This window comes from Talpa europaea (genome assembly GCF_964194135.1).
Source record: "Talpa europaea genome assembly, chromosome: 8".
Lineage (NCBI taxonomy): Eukaryota > Metazoa > Chordata > Mammalia > Eulipotyphla > Talpidae > Talpa > Talpa europaea.
The window spans coordinates 71,271,501-71,292,522 of NC_140075.1; the positions used below are offsets into that span (position 1 = coordinate 71,271,501).

A 21,022-nucleotide genomic window follows, 5' to 3' on the forward strand; every position below is an offset into this window, starting at 1 on the left:
TCACTAAATTGTACAATTAAAAATGGTTAAAATGGCAAATATGTTACATGTTTTTTTTAACATACACAGACACTTCATAAAACATTGGTGATCAGGGGCCTCCCTGGTGGTGAAAGAGGTTGACGCAACCTATGAAGCTATCTGCAGCCACTGCAACACGAGTTCGATCCCCGGCCAGGGAGCAGCCCACAAAGCGTAGCAGATCTCTTCTGACTCGCCGGCTGCTCTCCTCAGCAGTGTGTTTCAGTCGATCTGCCTGTTTTGTTTCCCACTCTGTCTCTGGTGAATCCTCTCACTCCCTATACCTCTGGCCTGTACCCCAGTTCTTGTATGCAGAAATAAATCTTTAAAAAAAAAAAACAAATAAAACAAAACAAAACTGGTGATCATTTTAAGGACCTAGGCTTAATTCTAAATGTGCTATTCTTTTTTTTTTATAAAGATTTATTTCTGCATACAAGAACTGGGGTACAGGCGGGGGGGGGTGTGAGAGGATTCATCAGAGACAGAGTGGGGAACAGAACAGGCAGATTAACTGAAATACATTGCTGAGGGGAGCAGTGAGAGAGTCAGGAGAGGCCTGCTGCGCCATGTGGGTCACCTTCCTGGCCAGGAATTGAACTCATGCTGCAGTGGCTGCGGACGGCTTTATAGTGCTGCGCCCTAACCTCTTGCGCCACCAGGGAGGCCCCCTAAATGTGTAATTCTTATAGATTTTTTTTCCTTCTGGTTATTAATTCTTACAGATATTATGAAATTAATGATGCTGGGAAATTTTTCTTATTCTGAACTTCTATTTCTCAATGTACAGAATATAATTATCCTTACAGAATGTTCTGAGGAATAAGACAACATATGCTTTTATATAGTTTAAACTCACGGAAAATGGCCAATATTTGTTCCCTTCCCCTTCCTTCAATCCTCCTAACGGAAACATGAGAAAATCCAGATTATGCTTTATAGGCAAAGAGGAACCTTGAAGTAAATTTCTTATTCATTTAAATTAGAGAATTAATAGGGCCTCCCCAGTGATGCAGCAGGGTGAGCGCAGCACTGTGATGCTGTCTGCAGCCTCTGCAGCTCTGGGTCAATTCCCCCAGCCAGGGAGATATCCACATGGCAGGGCAGACCTTTCCTGTCTCGCCCGCTGCTCCCCTCAGCAGTGTATTTCTTCGTCATTCTGCCTGTTCTGCTCCCTGCTCTGTCTCTGGTGAATTCTCTCACCCTCCCGTGCCTCTGGCCTGTACCCCAGTGCTTGTATAAATAAATAAATCTTTAAAAAATTGTTAAATTAGGGAATTAATAGAAAAAACTCTGTAACAGAGTAAAGATCCAAAGATGACTATCATCTTTCCTGGAACCTCAGGATATAACAATAGCAATCTACAAACTAGACATTTTATGATGCTGACATATAATGAAGGTTCAGATTTTTGTAAGAATCACAAAAGGTTACAAATAAGTGCAAATAAAGTAACTGATCAGCTTACTCACTTTTCCTATACTAAGGGTCTATCTCAAGTACCTATATTCAAGGGATGAGGCAGTTTATTTAGGCAGGAAATTATGATTGATTGACTCTCATGGCCAAATTTTGATGAGTTTGTTGTAAGTGGCACACACAGAAGTCACCAACGAAATTTTGCTGTAAATGCTACATATGATAGGCAAAATGTTTACTATTACAATTCTGAATTAATCTGCTTTGTATTCAGGGTAACAAATTAGCCACAACATATACAAGCAGCTCATATTCAAATTTTAAAAAGTATATACTAGATAACCCAGTCAAAAAATGGGCAGAAGAGCTAAAAAGAAACTTCTCTGAAGAGGAAATGCAAATGGCCAACAGACATATGAAAAAATGTTCAACATCACTTGTAGCCAGGGAAATGCAAATCAAAACTACCATGAGAGGGCCTCCCTGGTGGCGCAGCGGTTGAGCGCTGGGTTGCGAAGCTGCCCGCACCCTCCGCGGTGCCGGTTTGATCCCCGGCTGCTCCCCGGCCACCCGAGGAGGGTCCCACATGGTGCGCAGACTTCTCCTGCCACCCGCTGCTCCCCTCAGCAGTGTGCTTAGGTTCTTCTGCCTGCTCTGCTCCCCACTCTGGCTCTGGTGAATTCTCTCACCCTCCCGCGCTTCTGACTGTACCCAGTGCATGTATAAATAAATAAATAAATCTTTAAAAAAAATAAAAAGATTTGCATTTGAGAATGGATTCTATCATATTTTAAGAAAAAAAAATAAAAAAAGCAAAACTACCATGAGATACCATCTTACACCAGTGAGAATGGCACATATTAAAAAAACTAGCAACAACAAATGTTGGCGAGGCTGTAGAGAAAAAGGAACTCTCCTGCACTGTTGGTGGGAGTGCAAACTGGTCCAGCCACTATGGAGAGCTGTGTGGAGATTTCTGGACCTACTAAACATAGAGCTTCCATATGATCCAGCAATTCCACTCCTAGGTATTTACCCAAAGGACACAGAAACATCCATTCCAAAGAACACCTGCACCCCTATGTTTATAGCAGCACTATTTACAATAGCTAAGCTTCGGAAACAGCCCAAATGCCCAAAAATAGATGACTGGATCAAGAAGATGTGGTACATATATACCATGGAATATTACTCAGCATTCAAAAAAGATAAACACATGCAATTTGCAGCAACATGGATGGCGCTGGAAGGGATCATGCTCAGCGAAATAAGCCAAAAAGAAAAATACCGGATGGTCTCACTCATAGCAGGAATCTAGAAAACTTAAATAAGGGATCAGGAAAATGAATAACTATAAGAAAGTGAAAATCAAAATCAACAAAAAACTATGAACCAGAGACACTTTTTGGGGGGTGGGGGCCGGGAGGGGAGGGATTGGGGTCAGAATGGGGCATGTGCAGTTGTATGGGGGAATATAAAAATAAAATTTATTATTTAATAAAAAAAAATACTCATTAAAAAAAAAGTATATACTAGAATGCTAAACTTAAAAATTTTGACATTCCTCATTTCAAAGCGCTTCACAATACCTAAATGAATTTAAAAAGTATATTAAAACTTTCTACAAAATAGCCTTAAATGATAAATCATTTTAAAATTAAAAAATACATAAATGTTTATATTCTAACATTTATTAAAATATTTTACATATAATCTATATTTAATCCTTCAAGATTTGCATAGTCAAACTCCATTTAAGAGTTATAGTCTGTGATACAGTCAAAATAAAACACAGGAACTGTCAGAATTACTGAAGGACATACATTCACAACCACAATATCCAACTAATTTTGCACCCCAAACCCTGTATTCAATGAGAGACTGATTAGTTTTTCTGTTTAATGATAGCAATTCAAGAAAAAATGATATATATCAAAAGCCTTATAATAGGTCCAGTAATGTTTATTTCACTCCCCTAAAAATAATTTTATTCTGCAAGGCAATGTACTAGCTAGATGACATTGGCAAAGTGAATTAACCTCTGTAAGGATCAGTTTCTTTTTGTTAAACAAGAGTAACAACACTCTTCTAGGAATGGAAAATGTGCATAAAAGCACTGAGCACAGTGCCTGGCCACAATTAATGCTCATATCCTAGTTATAGCTACAATCAGACAAAAAGACAACTTAAACTACAAGGTTCTAAACTACAAGGTTGATAGTTACAGGCCAGGAGCAAGGGCTTTAGTTAAAGAAGTAGTTAAGAGAAGGCCTCAGATTTCTTATTTGATTATTATGGTACTGTTGACTGAAAACAGAAAAAGACCAAGACAAGTTGGAGAAAGCACTTTTAAGTGAGATGCTTAACAGGCAAGAGAGAACAAAATAGAACAGCAAAGATTTAGAAACAGCTGTTGTGGAGAACAGTTGTGGGAACTGGGCTACACATATAAAAGGAATTTTAATTGGTTGAGGATTCAGTGGAGATTTTAAACTTACCTGTAGACAATATCAATCTAAATATGTTTGTGATTTTTCTCCAAAGGCACTTAGCTGACAAAGGTTATCAACTAACTGAATTTCAGAAGGTTACAGTTTCTTTACCATAAGCACCATAAGGTGGTTAAGTATAATAATTAAGATACAGAATAAATTTTCCCAAGTAAACAAAAGGTGAATGAGGAGAGTTCCAAATGTTCTTAAAACAGTTGATTAAAGTTAACAGGGTAATGGGCCTCTCCGGTGGCGCAGCAGTTGAGCGCTGGGTTGCGAAGCTGCCCACGGCCTCTGTGGCACCGGTTCGATCCCCAGATGCTCCCCGGCCACCGGAGGAGGGTCCCACCTGGCGCGCAGACCTCTCCTGCTGCCCGCTGCTCCCCTCAGCAGTGTACTTCGGTCCTTCTGCCTGCTCTGCTTCCCGCTCTGGCTCTGGTGAATTTTCTCACCCTCCCGCACTTCTGACTGTACCCAGTGCTTGTATAAACAAAACAAACAAATAAATAAATAAAACATGCCTCTATTTAAAAAAAAAAGTTAACAGGGTAAGCTTCAATTTCGCAAATTCCAACTTGTGTTGCTAAATCACACTGTTTAAATGGGTACTATACTGTAGTAAAACCAGAAAGAAAGAAGAGAATAAAGAACTATTATTTTGATGGGGTATTATTAGCCAATCTGATAAACACTTTAAAAATTAATAAAAATCACTTACCCGTTTTGAAAAGAACTGTTTTGTGTTTCTGAATCATCACTATCACTAATGATAATAGTTTCTCCATCTACATTGCTGACATGTCCATTAGCAAAACCATTTTGATGATGTGATGGAGGAAGGACCTCCAAAATCCTACACTGTAACCTGAAAGAAAATGATACATTTTAAAATTAAAACCATTCAATATTTTATAGCCAAACATTTCAGAACAATCTATTTTGAAATAAAAACTATCTTGTTTTATAGAAACTGGCTGACTGATATAGCAAAGTGAATCATGAAGAAAATCTGTCCATCCAATTTAAGCAAATGCTAGCTACAATTTTAAAATACAAAATTATTTTAAAGGTCAATTTATCAATACTCTTAGCAATTATATATGTTGCTATTTAGAAAATCAGATACTAGCATAATATCTCATACAGATTAGGCTTTTCAGTCTTTCTAAGCATCCAACAATTTTAATTCTGAAATGCTAATGATCATAACCTTGTTCATGCTCACTGTAACATCTGCTATGATTTCTGATCTCTGGAAAGTTTCCTGGTCACTAATATCCGTATTAAAGATTCCCTTACCTCTGTCCATTTTACTTGGATTTTATAGAGTGCCATTTCAAATTCATTTACCATAACTGAAACATAACTCAATCCACTTTTTATTGCACTTATTTTCAATGTTAGGAAAAAAAGCATTATTTTGTCCACACTATCTTTTCTCCCCGAATTTCTTTATTTTCTGCTTTGAAACCATGAGTCTAGCAGGAATTCATGGTTAGAAACTCACTATTACGGCCGAAATAATTTTCCCCTCTCTACAGCATCTTAATTTTTCTCTGATTATATTTATTGAAGTAAAGTTGGTGTACATTACTGGGGTAACCGGTTCAAAACTCTACAAATGTATGTTTTCACACCACCAAAAAAAGCCCCATTAATCTTCCACAATAGTCCACTCCTACTTCCATTGGTCCCACCATTCCTTTCTTGACAGTTCCAGAGATTTCTCTAACTTTTTCCTTGTTCCTCAAAGCTTTAGTCCCAACCCTTTAATATCAGAAAACGAGAAAGATCCTGACTTAGGTTCCTTGATTTCCTTAACATCAAATGTTCTTATCTTTCATAACTGTTCATATTCTTACACTGGAAGATTCTCTTACATCTCTTCCTCTTATTTTGTTTCGTCACTTTTCTACTCCTGTGTATCTTCAGTCTTCTTCTGATAAGACATACGCTATTCACTATTCTGGAAAGCTTATATCCCTTCTCCAGCTTTCTAGATAGACCAGGGCTTGAGAAAACCTGTGAATAATCCCTAAGAAAAGAATGTACAGCACTGGAGAGCAGGCTATAAATTGAGGGAAGAGTGACCATCTTTTTCCATCTCACTTTGTAAATCCAGTAAGGGTCTGCTTAAGCCACATTTGATTTCAAGAAAAATGCTAGTACAATTTTTAGAAATGTCTCCTTATACAGAAACATTTTGTCAAGAAGCAAATGGAGGGCCTCCCGGGGGTCCAGCGGGTTGAGCGCAGAGCTATGGAGCTGTCTGCAGTCTCTGCAGTGCGGGTTTGATTCCCAGCCTGCCAGGGAGATGCCCACGTGGCATGGCAGACCTCTCCTGTCTCACCCGTTGCTCCCCTCAGCAGTGTATTTCAGTCGATTTGCCTGTTCTGCTCCCTGCTCTGTCTCTGGTGAATTCACTCACCCTCCCACACCTCTAGCCTGTACCCCAGTTCTTGTATAAATAAATAAATCTTAAAAAAAAAAGGCAAAAGGAAAGTCAAGTAAAGATAACTTGCATCTTTCCCTGCCCTGTATGTATTTTCTTAAATAAATTGATGGTCACTCTTCCCTCAATTTATAGCCTGCTCTCCAGTGTTGTACATTCTTTTCTTAGTGCTTATTCACAGGTCTTCTCAAGCCTTAAAAAAACCATTTCATCTATTCACATATCCCCACTCAATGACGTTTTCTCTCCCTCCATTTACTGTTAGGTGGCTCAAATATGTGGTTCACATAGTTTTTCTGCTTTCCTACCATTCCTTAAACACTCCCAATTTTATCATCTTACACAGGAACTGGTTCCAGGAAAAGTCACAGTGATATACTAGTTCAAGAGTCTTGCCTCAGTCTTTACCTCTTGCAAACTTTTACTGCCCTCTTTCTTTCTTAAAAATCCTATTTCCATGGTCCTATCAATTGATATAGTATGCTTGCAACATTCACTTATATAGCTGAACCCTTTCTCTCTGCTGGGTCCTTGTTCTCCTCCTACTAGCAAAATAGAATTCTTCCAAAGTTCTATTACATGTCTATTAGTAGGTATATACTTTCCCTTAGTGTTTTTATCTCAGCTCTATTTAAGTGACAGGCATCTCTAGCCTCACTCTCAACCTCTGGTAATACAATCATTAAAAAAAAAAAATCAATTTCAATACACATTTACTTAACCCATGGGGTTTTATCTCTATTAAGGGAGTCACAGTAACAAGTTAGAGAAGAATGTAGAACCACTTGGTAAAACAATATGGCAGTTCCTGAAATGATTAAACAGAATTACCATATGACCCACCAATTCCACAACAATTTATCAGGAGTTAAATCCTGATAAGTGACAGGTTCGCAAACACTATAAGTAGAAAATGCATTTAATACAATTGATCTACCAAACATCAAAACTTAACCTCATCTACTTTAAACATGCTCATAATACATTTAGTCTACAGCTGGGCAAAATCATCTAACACAAAACCTATTTTGCAATAAACTGTTGACTTTTTTTTTTAAAGATTTATTTATTCATTTACACAAGAACCAGGGTACAGGCCAGATGCGTGGTACGGTGAGAGGATTCACCAGAGACAGAGCAGGGAACAGAATAGGCAGACTGATGAAATATACTTCTGAGGGGAGCAGCAGGTGCGACAGGAGAGGTCTGCTGCGCCATGTGGGACCCTCGCTGGCTGGCTGGTATTGAACCGTCGCTGCAGAGGCTGTGGGCAGCTTCACAGTGTGGCGCTCAACTGCCTGCGCCACCAGGGGAGGCCCAACTGTTGATTTTCTTATGCATATTTATTGAATACTATACTAAAAGTGAAAAACATATATGATGGGAAGAAAAAATATAAAGCACAACGTATTGTGGTCATATAGTATACAGCTGCTATATAGTATATATGTTGGTCATGTAGTAAATAGCAGAGTATTGGTTGTTTAGCCTCATAATCATGCAGCTGATTGTGAGCTGTGGCTCATTATTGTCTCGCATGAAAGAGTATCATGTCATATCATCGCTAGTCAAAGGAAAGATCAAAATTCAAAGTACAGTTTCCACTGAGTATGGTTTTTGCAGCATCACAAATTGAAAAATCTTCAATGAACTATCATAAGATGAGGATGTGTCTACACAACAGCCAAAAAAAGTGAAAACAACCCAAATGTCTGTCAACTGATAATTAAAATGTATATTCATACAAGGAAATATTATCCAGGAAAAAAAAATAGGAAGGCAATAGTGACATATGCTACAATATGGATGAATATTGAAAATACTAAGCTAACTGAAAGAAACCGTATTACTAAGCCATATAGTATATGATTCCACTTATATGCTAGAGACAGAAAGTAGATGAATGGTTGCCAGGATTTGGGGCTGAAGAAGGACAGAAAGGAAAAAGGAGTGCCTGCTAATAGCCATGGCTTTCTTTTTGGGATATTGAAATGTTCTAAAATTTGTGGTAATGGTTGTATAACTCTATAATATGAATATACTAAAAACCACTGAACTGTACATATTTTAAATAGTGGATTTTGTGGTATGTGAAATGTATCTCAAGTTGCTTTAAAAAAAAGTCACAAGTTGGGGCCTTCCAGGTGGCACAGGGTTTACAGTGTCAGCACTATCAATCTATCACCAGCCACTGTGGGATGAGTTCTATCCCTGGCCAAGTTGCTGACCCACAAGGCATAGCAGACCCCTCCTGTCTCGCCTGCTGCTCCCCTCAGCAAAGTATTTCAGTAGACCTGCCTGTTCTGCTCCGCACTCTGTCTCTGGTGAATCTTCTCACTCCCTTCACCTCTGGTCTACACCCCAGTTCTTAAATGCATAAATTAAATTAAATCTTTCAAAAAAAGAGATTATAACAATATACTTATTATTTTCTATATTGTCAAATTCTTCTATCTGAAAGCTCAAACAAAATAACCTGAACATTTTTACTATATTAATTTGGGTGAAAAAACAATTTGATGACAATGAAATTGACACACTTGACTGATTCACTGACTGGAAGCAAATGAAAATGTAAGCTCATCTTTACAAGGATAATGAAAAGGTAAACACCAGCCCATTCTAATGATTAAATGTAGCAAATCAGTAATGGAGCACTAAATTAATTTGTCATTACAGTTCCTTTTATTCATTCCATTTGACCGTTAATGATATGTCTATTAGTCAAGTAAGACATACGTATGACCTCTTAATGCATTTATCTTATTTAGTCCTTTATTAGTTGATCATATGTAGTTAGCATATTTTTTCTGCAAATTCTATCCATACTGCCAACAGACTATACTAATTTAAAAACAGTGAAAACAATAAGAATTAGAGCTTTAACATGATGGGGGTATACCAATATTACCTCAAAAATATATAAATTAATTTAAAAAAGAACAAGTGTTGTTAAAAGAAATAGAAGAAGACACAAAGAAACGGAAAGACATCCCCTGCTCATGGATTGGAAGAATAAACATTATTAAAATGGCCATCCTACCAAAAGCAATATACCGATTCAATGCTATTCCAATCAAAATTTCAATGTCATTCTTCAAAGAAATAGAACAATTATTGATGAAATTCATATGGAATCACCAAATACCCCGAATAGCTAAAGCTCTCCTGAAAAAAAAAAAGAAGGAAATGGAGGCATCACACTCCCAGACTTCAAACTATACTACAAAGCCATAATCATCAAAACTGCATGGTATTGGAACAAGAACAGACATACAGACCAATGGAATCGAATAGAAAATCCAGAAATAAACCCACATATTTATGGTCAACTAATCTTTGACAAAGGAGCAAAGACTATGCATTGGAGCAAAGAAAGTTTGTTCAATAAATGGTGCTGGGAAAACTGGGTTGCTACATGCAAAAGAATGAAGCTTGACCACTACCTCACACCATACACAAAAATCAACTCAAAATGGATTAAAGAACTAGACATAAGACCTGAAACCATAAAATACATAGAAGGAAATATAGGTGAAACACTACGTGATTTGCATATCAAAGACATCTTTACAGACACATCACCCAAAGCAGTGATAGTGAAGGCAAAGATCAACAGCTGGGACTACATCAAATTAAAGAGCTTCTCCACAGCAAAAGAGACAATAACAAAAACAAAGAGAAACCCCACCAACTGGGAGAACATTTTTGCACCCAACACTAATGATAAAGGACTGATCACAAAAATCTGCAAAGAGCTGATGAGACTCATCAACAACAAAGAAAATAACCCAGTCAAAAAATGGGCAGAAGAGCTAAAAAGAAACTTCTCTGAAGAGGAAATGCAAATGGTCAACAGGCATATGAAAAAATGTTCAACATCACTTGTAATCAGGGAAATGCAAATCAAAACTACCATGAGATACCATCTTACACCAGTGAGAATGGCACATATTAAAAAAACTAGCAACAACAAATGTTGGCGAGGCTGTAGAGAAAAAGGAACTCTCCTGCACTGTTGGTGGGAATGCAAACTGGTCCAACCACTATGGAGAGCTGTGTGGAGATTTCTGGACCTACTAAACATAGAGCTTCCATATGATCCAGCAATTCCACTCCTAGGTATTTACCCAAAGGACACAGAAACATCCATTCCAAAGAACACCTGCACCCCTATGTTTATAGCAGCACTATTTACAATAGCTAAGCTTTGGAAACAGCCCAAATGCCCAAAAATAGATGACTGGATCAAGAAGATGTGGTACATATATACCATGGAATATTACTCAGCATTCAAAAAAGATAAGCACATGCAATTTGCAGCAACATGGATGGCGCTGGAAGGGATCATGCTCAGCGAAATAAGCCAGAAAGAAAAAGAAAAATACCAGATGGTCTCACTCATAGCAGGAATCTAGAAAACTTAAATAAGGGACCAGGAAAAAGAATAACTATAAGAAAGTGAAAATCAAAATCAACAAAAAACTATGAACCAGAGACACTTTTTGGGGGGTGGGGGCCGGGAGGGGAGGGATTGGGGTCAGAATGGGGCATGTGCAGTTGTATGGGGGAATATAAAAATAAAATTTATTATTTAATTAAATAAATAAATAAATAAATAAAAAAGAACAAGTGTTGTACTCATAGTTGACTCCCCTGTTGCATCTAATACAAAGGTTTTCAGAGCAGATAACAGAATTTAATTGGCTAAAACAAACAAACAAATATGATTCAAGACACTATCCCACATTTTTATTTTTTTAAAGCATGAATCAGTATCTAAAATTATCTCATTAATGTTTTTCTGCTCTTGCATGTGAATGCTAGTGTTCAGTACTTATTCACTCCTCTCTGAGCACACAAGGCTTACTCAAATACTAAAGTCAAAATACTGTCCACCACATCTCCAGGGAAAAAGTCATTAAGTAATTGTATTTTCATCTCTGGAAACTGGTCAAAACAGAAAAAACAACCAAATAGAAAATATTTTTCCCCATGCCTGCAGTCACCTTTTGTTGCCACTAGATAGCATTCTTTCATCTGCAAGCAAAACATTTGAAAAGAAGAAAGCTTAAACAGCTCAGAATATGGAAGTAAAACTAATTAAGGCACCCTTTGATAAATACTAAGAATTTAAATAGTAGGGGAACATGTTTACACACTGGAGTATTTTCCCTTTGAATCAATGCTTAGAAGATGCTGACTTTCAAACACTCACCAATAGAATAAGGATCACTCAGTGCAAATGACTAAAAGTTCAATCTTACCACATATAAACAAATGCTGTCTCTTCACACTTTGGCAGAAATTAAAATGCTCCAGTAAAATGAAAAGTAAATACTGCATGATCAATAAGTACATGCAACTACAAGTTTTAAAAATACTGTGAAGTATTATTGTTTAGTGAGGTTTTTTTCCCCCACACTCATCTATTCCTTCAAAAAGAAGCACTAGGGCCTCCCTGGTGGTGCAAGGGGTTAAGCACTGCACTATGAGGCAATCCACAGCCTCTGCAGCACCAGTTCGAACCCTGGCCAGCCAGAGAGAAACACACATGGCAAGGCAGATTGCTCCTGTCTCGCCCCCTGCTCCCCTCACAGTGTATTTCAGTCAGTCGGCCTGTTCTGTTCTCCACTTTGTCTCTGGTAGATCCTCTCACCCCCCGCATCTCTGGCCTGTACCCCAGCTCTTGTATGTATAAATAAATAAAATCTTAAAAAAAAAAAATCACTACTTGGGACCTCCCCTGGTGGCGCAGGGGTTGAGTGCTGGGCTGCGAAGATGCCCACAGCCTCTACAGCGCCGGTTCAATCCCCAGCCACCGGCGAGGATCCCACATGGCGCGCAGACCTCTCCTGCTGCCCGCTGCTCCCCTCAGCAGTGAATTTCGTCAGTCTACCTGTTCTGTTCCCCACTCTGGCTCTGGTGGATTCTCTCACCCTCCCGCACTTCTGACTCTACCCAGTGCTTGTATGAATAAATAAATAAATCTTAAAAAAAAAAAATCACTGCTTGTGACCTTGGGCAAGTTTTTATTTATTAACCTCCCCAATTGCAAAATGAGCAAATGAATACCTGTCACAAATGGTTATTGAGGGAATTAAATAAGTAAAAGTCTTAGAACCATGCTTGCATAAAGTTCTCAAAAGCTTACCAATATTGTCATTTCCCAAGATGACATATATAGCAAACTCTGAAAAGCAATGACTATCACATAAGAAAATAAGTAAATGGGTTATAAAAAGAAAAGCCATCACAGTTGGTACACTCTTATTTCTGACCAGTGTAGGCAGGATCTAATATTACTGAATGCTTTATGAGGCACTATCCTGAGCTATTAACAAATATTAATCACCTCCATTGAATAACTCCTCCCAGGTCCCTTCCCACATTAACTCTGGCTTTTCTCAAGTGATTTACTTTGATCAGTAGAGCACTAGCAAACATCGAGCAAGCTGAGACTTGAAGTGTGCTTACACACTGGAACTTGCCCCTCTTGCTGCCGGAAACCCAACTATCACCCTGTGAACAAGTTTGGATTAGCCTCCTGGAGGATGAGAGGCCACATTAAAACAGTCACCCAGTTAGAGGCCAAAGACATGTGAGTAAGACCATCCTAAAGTATAGGACCTAGGCAATTCAATCCCAGAAAGTAAGCCGAGACCATAAGAACATTCCAGTCAACCACAAATCATGTTTGTAGATTTTGATCACTAAATTTGAAGGTGGCTATATTATGTAACAAAAGCTCACGAATAGAGCTACCATGACTGTAGACATTATTTCAGTTTTACAAATCAGGAAAGAAGATTTCCAGAACTAGTAAGTCACTTTCGATCCAAAGGCTCACCCCCTAAACCACCATGCCCCTCTGCATGCCATACTTTGAGGTTCTAAATGAGAAGGTCCTAGATAATTTTATTCTACAACCATTATTTAGGCAGTAATCTTTCCTCTGTAACAGGAGTCAGCACACTATGACCCAAGGGCCAAACTGAACACACTGCCTGGTTTTTGTAAGTTCTAAGTTAAGAATGGTTTACTGACCTATGCTTTTTATTTATTTTTTTCTTTTTGTTCATTTTTATACAACATATGCATTATCTTCTTGGGTATAGTCCCCATGAAATTCCCACCACCAATTCACCCGTGTACCATCATCATAGTCCCCTATACTCTTTCCCGCCGCTGTTTTAAGAATGGTTAAACATTTTTTAATGGTTAAAAATAAAATCAAATTTCAGTATTCATTAATAAAATGTTACTTAGAATATAGCCGTGCTCATTCATATATTATCTATGGCTGTTTTTGCATATCACAGCAGAGTTGGGTGGCAACAACTGAGACCATATGGACTACAAAGTCTGTAATATTTTACTATTTGGTTCTTGATTTTTAAGAAGCATACGGATCCTTACTCATAATTACTTTCCTGGGATTATTTTTATTGTAAACAAAGGATTTTGCCTGGCTTAGTGAGAAGTAGATTTTTAAAAACTACTCCTTTTCCTTTAACTTAAATTATTTCACTATGTCATATCTCTTGCTCATCCTTTAATTTTTATCTTTGGATGGTTTCTGTTTGCCCAAGAAAGACAGCTAAACTAGTCTATACGCTATAAAAATAGTAATTCAAACCATAGATAAGTAAAATGAATTCCACTTATATGCCACACTTTAAGGTAGGATATAGAAAATTAACAAACTACAATTTATCTTGTTCTCAGAAAATATTCAGAGTATCTATGAGAAAAGTATTTATTTATTTATTTTTTAAAGATTTATTTATTTACTTATACAAGCACTGGGTACAGTCAGAAGCACGGGAGGGTGAAAGAATTCATCAGAGCCAGAGCGGGGAACAGAACAAGCAGACCAACGAAATACACTGTTGAGGGGAGCAGAGGGCACGGCAGGAGAGGTCTGCGCGCCATGTGGGACCCTCGCCAGTGGCCGGGGATCGTACCAGCACTGCAGAGGCTGTGGGTACCTTCGCAGCCCAGTGTTCAACTGCTGCGCCACCAGGGAAGACCCAAGAAAAGTATTTAAAAACTGTGATCTTATATTGGTCAAATGGAAGAACATGTAGTAGAAAAACACAGAGAAGAGGTATTTTATTCAGAAGACTAGTATCTCAGACCTGTGTAATAACTGTGCAGATATGGGTTTCCCTTTTACGTCCCACAGAGATTTCAGGAGAGAAGTTGTTTTATATATAGTCTTTCCTCTTTTGTGAGATTATTCTCCAATATTATCCTGCAACAGAGAATTAAGAATTCCAAAACTAATACTATTCTGCCTTACCATTCTGTTGCTTACCATTCTGACCTGTTTAACCAGTTCAAGGGACACAAATTGAACTAAACATTTAATTTCCTTTTAAATCAGAGAAGAGGTTAACTTCAATTTACTTCCCACTTTTTAACAGTTTTTCTTACTATAATATCCACACAGTAATAACTATAAGTCTTGGTGAAGATTCAACCGACTCTCTCATTTGCTATTAACATAAGAAGTTGCCATAGAAGCTAACTGCTCTCACCCTCAACATTAAAAACAAAGGCTTGAAAGGCATTAGGTAGATGCTCCTAATAACCTATGTAATTGAAGGCTCTTAGAACATAAGGCTTTTAGAAGATAAGTTATATGTTCAATCTTAACTTCACTTAACTATTTTGTGAAGTAATTGAATCCACACAGAAATATTTACATGCTAAGAAAACAAATTTGTTTTCCTTTATTTTTGTGTCTATTTAGGGATTTTTATACCTAAGGTATAAAAAGGGTTTTCAGGCTAGTCTTCTAAGTTCTATTATTATGCAAGTAAACAAAGATCTCAAGTTTTAACTGGTAAACCTGCAATGACAATCCATGAGTCAATTAGGTTGTTTGTCAGGGTCTCTCTAACATACAATAAAAATAACATCTAAGGAAGCTAGTTCTATTCTAATAGAGTTTCAAAGAAACAGTAGCTGTACAATGTAGCTCCTTTATTTTCTAAATATAGAACAGTATTAGGGTAATCAGGAACTAAAGAATGGAAACAGTAATTTGGATATGTTGATTAGGACTTGCCTTGGCTGAGAACTTACAATTTTTACCTTAAGAGGTCAGCAGTGTAAGTTGGCCAAATGAAAGCCTTCTTCCTGAGGAAGAGCTGAAATATATTTAACATATTGCTAAATATTCTCTACTACTTGCTATTTTTTAAGTTAGTGTAGTATAAAAGAGAAAAAGAACTAGGCCTTAATTTTTTGACAGTGGTTGTCTCTGAGGTGAGCATTTGGTAAACAGAATTGAGACCTTTACTTTCTGTACTTTTGTCTGATATATACAAATCTTTTAATAGGAAAAAAAGCAAAAATAATTACAAGTTTTAGTTTTAGTAAGTAGAACATGTAATTTTTTTTTAAAGATTTATTTATTTATTTATTTATTTATTTATTTATTTATTTATACAAGCACTGGGTACTGTCAGAAGTGCGGGAGGGTGAGAGAATTCACCAAAGCCAGAGCGGGGAGCAGAACAGGTAGACTGATGAAGCACACTGCTGAGGGAAGCAGCGGGCATGGCAAGAGAGGTCTGCGCGTCATGTGGGACCCTCTCCATCGGCCGGGGATTGAACCGGTACTGCAGAGGCTGCGGGCAGCTTCGCAGTCCAGCGCTCAACCGCTGCGCCACCAGGGGAGGCCCAGAACATGTAACTTTTAAGAATTTATTTTTTTCAATTTTTTATTGAAGATAGTATTGGTATATATCATTTGTGTTTATAGATATAGATCTCCCCCTTCAGGTGTCAAAACCTGAAGAACACAAAAACACTAGTTCAAAGGGCTATATGAACTCCTGTGTTCATCACAATGCTATTTACAATAGCTAAGGAAACAACCTATGTGCCCAAATACAGATGAGTGGATCAGGAAGACTTTAGCTTTTGGAGCAGTTTTAGGTTCACAGCAAAATTGAATAGGAAGATATAAGAGATTTACCATATACTTACTCCTTGTCCTCTGCCCCACCCCTACATCTCTTTAATTATCAGTTTCACCAACCAGAGTAGTGCATTTGTTACAAAGATGATCCTATATACACACATCATTATCACAGAAGTCCACAGTTTATTTACACTGCTGTTCACTCTTGGTGTTGCATATTCAATGGGGAGACATATGTATACTTAAAGGTATCCATCAATATAGCATCATAGAGTATTTTTATCACTATCTTAGACCCTCTTTGTGCTTCATCTATTAATCCCTGGCCTCCCACCCTTTGCAACCACTATCTTTTTACCACTTCCATGGTTTTTCTTTTTCTAGAATGTCATTTAGTTGGACTCATAGCATATGTACTCTTTTCAGAATGAAATAAGCTGCTATAAACATGCAGGCAGGTTTTTCAACTTTCAGCTCCTTTGCATAAATAGCAAGAGCATATATAACCTTTTTGAAAATTATGGGTCACCCATCAACATCATGATAATTAAAATGAAAGCATACAGTATACTGCCTAGCATATAAGAAAAGTTCAATAAATTAGCATACTTTCAATTCTGCAATATCTTCTAAAACTACCGAGTTACACATAGCCCTATATACTCTGTAGTTAATGTTTATTCCATCTCTTCCTTTGCTATCAAGTGCCACTTCTTGGTGCTGTTAGAATACCTACTTTAGAAGTACTTTCTCCAACCTATTACTTCACATCTCTTGCGAACTCTTTGAGCTCCCACAACATCTTTTCTACGCTGATAAAATATGTGAAAACAGGTTGCCCAAAGTCCACTGTATTTTTTTTTTTAATAACCAAACACAATTGCATTTTGACTCAGTTATTCAAATTCTCTGTTCTAACTTCAGATGAAATGATGATTCAGCAGTCTAATGTTCATTTGGTATGTGATTCTACCTCCCTTTTCTGGATTTAATGTTCCAAAAAGATGGGCTTATTATGCAAGAACGAGTTCTAGCTCATCATTCTCCCAACCCTTCATTAAACAATGATTATCCCACTTGTTAAAAAGAAAACAAAGTAAAGTGCGACTTAGATGCCTTAAAATCTGCTTGTACACATTTTTAAATGGCAACATACAAATGTGGGATGGTTACCTTTAAAAACAAATAACTGTCTTTGTAAGACATTAAAGTTGTTAACTATGGAGTTTACTTTCAGAGGAAATTTGCAAGAGGGAAGTTTGACTTTAACTTACTAGGGTATAGGCGGCTACTTTAGCTACACATCTCTCAAAACAAGTCAAAACAAAAAAATGTAAAACTGCATCACCCCCAGTAAACACATTCAAATACTAACAAGATAACTACGTCTAGTGGCAAAACTATTTAACACAGCTTTAAAAATTTCATAGTTGTTATATCATTTCATCCTGTGAGGTAACCCTGTAAGACAGGGATCCATTCAAAAATAAAACAAAACTAAAATTTAAGAGTTTCAATTACTTGCTCAGACCCATGCATCTAATCATTAATGGCAGAACCCAAAACCAAGAAAACAATGACATAGTGAAAGAAACTGTTTTGTGCACCAGCCCTTTCCAAATTTAAATCCTAACATTTACTATTTGTAAGACTGTAATGGAAACTAAATGACTGTTATGTTCAACACTGTATTTTCAGTGTCAAGAACACACATCTATAGCAAGAGGCCAGTAAATATATGTTGAATGATTACCAAAAGAAAATCACTTAATTTCTTTGGATCTCTGTTTCCTCATAAAAGGAAACAGTAAATTCCTGACTGTTACCTACTGACAAAATGTGCACACAATACATCTGGTACGTATTTAGGTATTATTAGACTGATTCCCAGTTTAGTGTTCACTTCTCAAGACCATCCTTTTCTCATTTCTGTGGTTCCAAGGTATTATCAGAGAACAAAGAGTAGTACAAATGGCAGGCAAGATGCTTGGTAATCAGGATTTGGGAGGGTGAAGAACTAAACTATGTTGGCTTTAGTTTCCCTTATCTCAGTCAAGTACTCAGCTGTTTCATTCTGCCATAGCAATGACAAATGGATCCAGAAGAATCTCACTGATATTTGCTGACTGCTTATTTCAAAACAGAAAATTTTAGTGGGGCAGGATGCTCCTAATCTGTACTCATCAGATGCAAAAACAAAGGGGAAGGGATGCCACCTAAAAGTAAATAAGACAGTAAGAATACTGAAGGGAGAAGATCCAGAATGTTAATACTGATTATTACAACATACCTGTTTCTTGTTACTCAGCATGTTCTTTTTTATAAATATAATCCTACTTGGTATAAAAACCTTTATAAAGTGGTCTTTGGGGCCACTGATAAGTACTACACCAACAGAGATAGAAACAAAAGGTAGCTGCTCATTGACAAGTAGAAGCAAAAATTAAAAACATCCTCAAAAGGATGACACTGTAAATAATACCATTAAGAACATGAAAAGACAACACAAAGATTGGGAGAAAATACCTGCAAATCTTAAGATCTGCCAAGGGACTTGTATTAAAAAATATGAAATATACGGCCTCCCCGGTGACGTAGCGGTTGGGCGCTGGGTTGCGAAGCTGCCCGCGGCCTCTGTGGCAGCGGTTCGACCCCCGGCTGCTCCCGGGCCACCGGAGGAGGGTCCCACATGGGGCGCTGACCTCTCCTGCCACCCGCTGCTCCCCTCAGCAGTGTGCTTCGGTCCTTCTGCCTGCTCTGCTCCCCGCTCTGGCTCTGGTGAATTCTCTCACCCTCCCGTGCTTCTGACTATACCCAGTGCTTGTATAAATAAATAAATAAATAAATAAATCTTAGGAAAAGAAAAAATAAAATAAAAAAAAAGAAATATATAAAACTTTTACAACTCAATACTAAAAAGATAACCCAATTTTCAAATGGGTAAAGAATCAGAGTAGATATATCTCCAAAGATCAATGATCAGTAATCACATGAAATGATGACTCAATATAATCAGTCATTAGAGAAACACAAATGAAAACTGCAATGAGATACTTCACATAAATAAAAATGATAAATGTTGCTAAAGATGTGGAGAATCTGTAACTCATACATTATTAGTAGAGAGTTTGTAAAAATATAAATGATGCAGCTGCTTTGGAAAAGAGTTTGGAGGTTCCTCAAAATGCTAAACATAGCAGTATCATGTGATTTAGCAACTCTACTTCTAGGTATGGAGAATTGAAAACCATGTTCACACACAGAAAATTTATACCAATGTTCATAGTAGCATTATTTATAGTAGCCTTAACTGATAAATGTGATAGGTCCACACATCAGAAGACAAATAAAATACTGATGCTGTAACATGGATGATTCTTGAACACAAATGTAAGTGAAACCACATATTTATGATTTCATTTATATGCAAATGTCCAGAATAAGCAAATCCATAGAGAGAGAAAGTAGACTAAATGTTTCCCAGTAGTTGAGAGGAGATGGATACTGGATTTCTTGGGGTGATGAAAATATTTTGAAATTAGGTAGTGGTGACAGTAGCATAACCTAGTAAATATACTAAACCCACTTAATTCTGCACACCTTAAATGTGTAGAATTATGGTATGTGAATTGTATCTCAACAGTTCATTTAAGAAAAAAAAGTAGAGGGAGACACAATGTGTGCATTGTATAGGCAAACTCCTTAAAGTTCACATTTTGTGAAGGCTGAAGAGTGGAAGGAGCATGTAGGAGTACAGATACCTCATACTACTAGACGCCATGAAGACATTAAGAGCCCACTATTTCTCAGACACCGAGAGAAATCCATTTATTTTCTAAGCAAGCCTCAAAAGATAAACTTCACGCCAGTTATAAAGGTCACAGGCACAATCAACAGGCATACCACAGTAACTTAACCTGGAGATTCTCTCATCAACAAAGCTGGGCCTGCCCTTGACTACCCCTTAACGAATGCCAGGACCACCACCACCATCACCTCAAGACTGAGGTTACAGAAGTACATATGAAGTCAGAAGACACACATATTCCTTGGGGTCTAGAACATTCCAAATGAGAAATACCAGGCCAAGCCATTTCCCCATATTAATATACACCGTTAAGAGGATATTGGCATGAGGCCTCCCCTGGTGGTGCAGTGGTTGAGCACAGGGCTGCGAAGCTGCCTGCAGCCTCTGCAGCACTGGTTCAATCCCCGGCCACCAGCAAGGGTCCTACATGGTGTGACAGACCTCTCCTGCCGCGCCCACTGCTCCCCTCAGCAGTGTACTTCCGTCCGTCTGCCTGTTCTGTTCCCTGCTCTGTCTCTGGTGAATCCTCTCACCCTCCCGCGCTTCTGACTGTACCCAGTACTTGTATAAATAAATCTTTAAAAAAATAAAATAAAACACAACATTGCCTTTAAAAAAAAAAAAAGAGGATATTGGCATGATTGAAAACTCAAAAATCAAAATGGAGAAAAGACTTTTTCTTGTCTTTTACTGAATATATGCTGTGTGCTTGACACTTTATAGAAAGCATTTGAGTTAATCTGCACAATAACTCTAATAAGTACCAAAGGAGAGATAAGTGATGTTAAATAACTTGCCAGCAAGAAGGCAGTAATTAGGGGGTGAAGGCATAATTCCAACTGAAGGAAATTTAGTCAAGTTAGGCAGATTTCTGTATTAAAGTTATTTTAAC

General features: G+C 37.6%; 1 protein-coding gene across 3 annotated transcripts in view; it reads right to left on the bottom strand.

Moving 5' to 3' along the window:
• Nucleotides 1-21,022, bottom strand: part of BAZ1A (bromodomain adjacent to zinc finger domain 1A) — a gene marked incomplete at both ends in the record, with an annotated part of 90,265 nt that overhangs the window by 54,427 nt on the left and 14,816 nt on the right. For all 3 annotated transcript variants that reach the window (XM_084240911.1, XM_084240909.1, XM_084240910.1), the window contains one exon: nt 4,652-4,798. In XM_084240911.1, the coding sequence (XP_084097037.1) occupies nt 4,652-4,798 (147 nt within the window). The remainder of the gene's footprint in view (nt 1-4,651; nt 4,799-21,022) is intronic.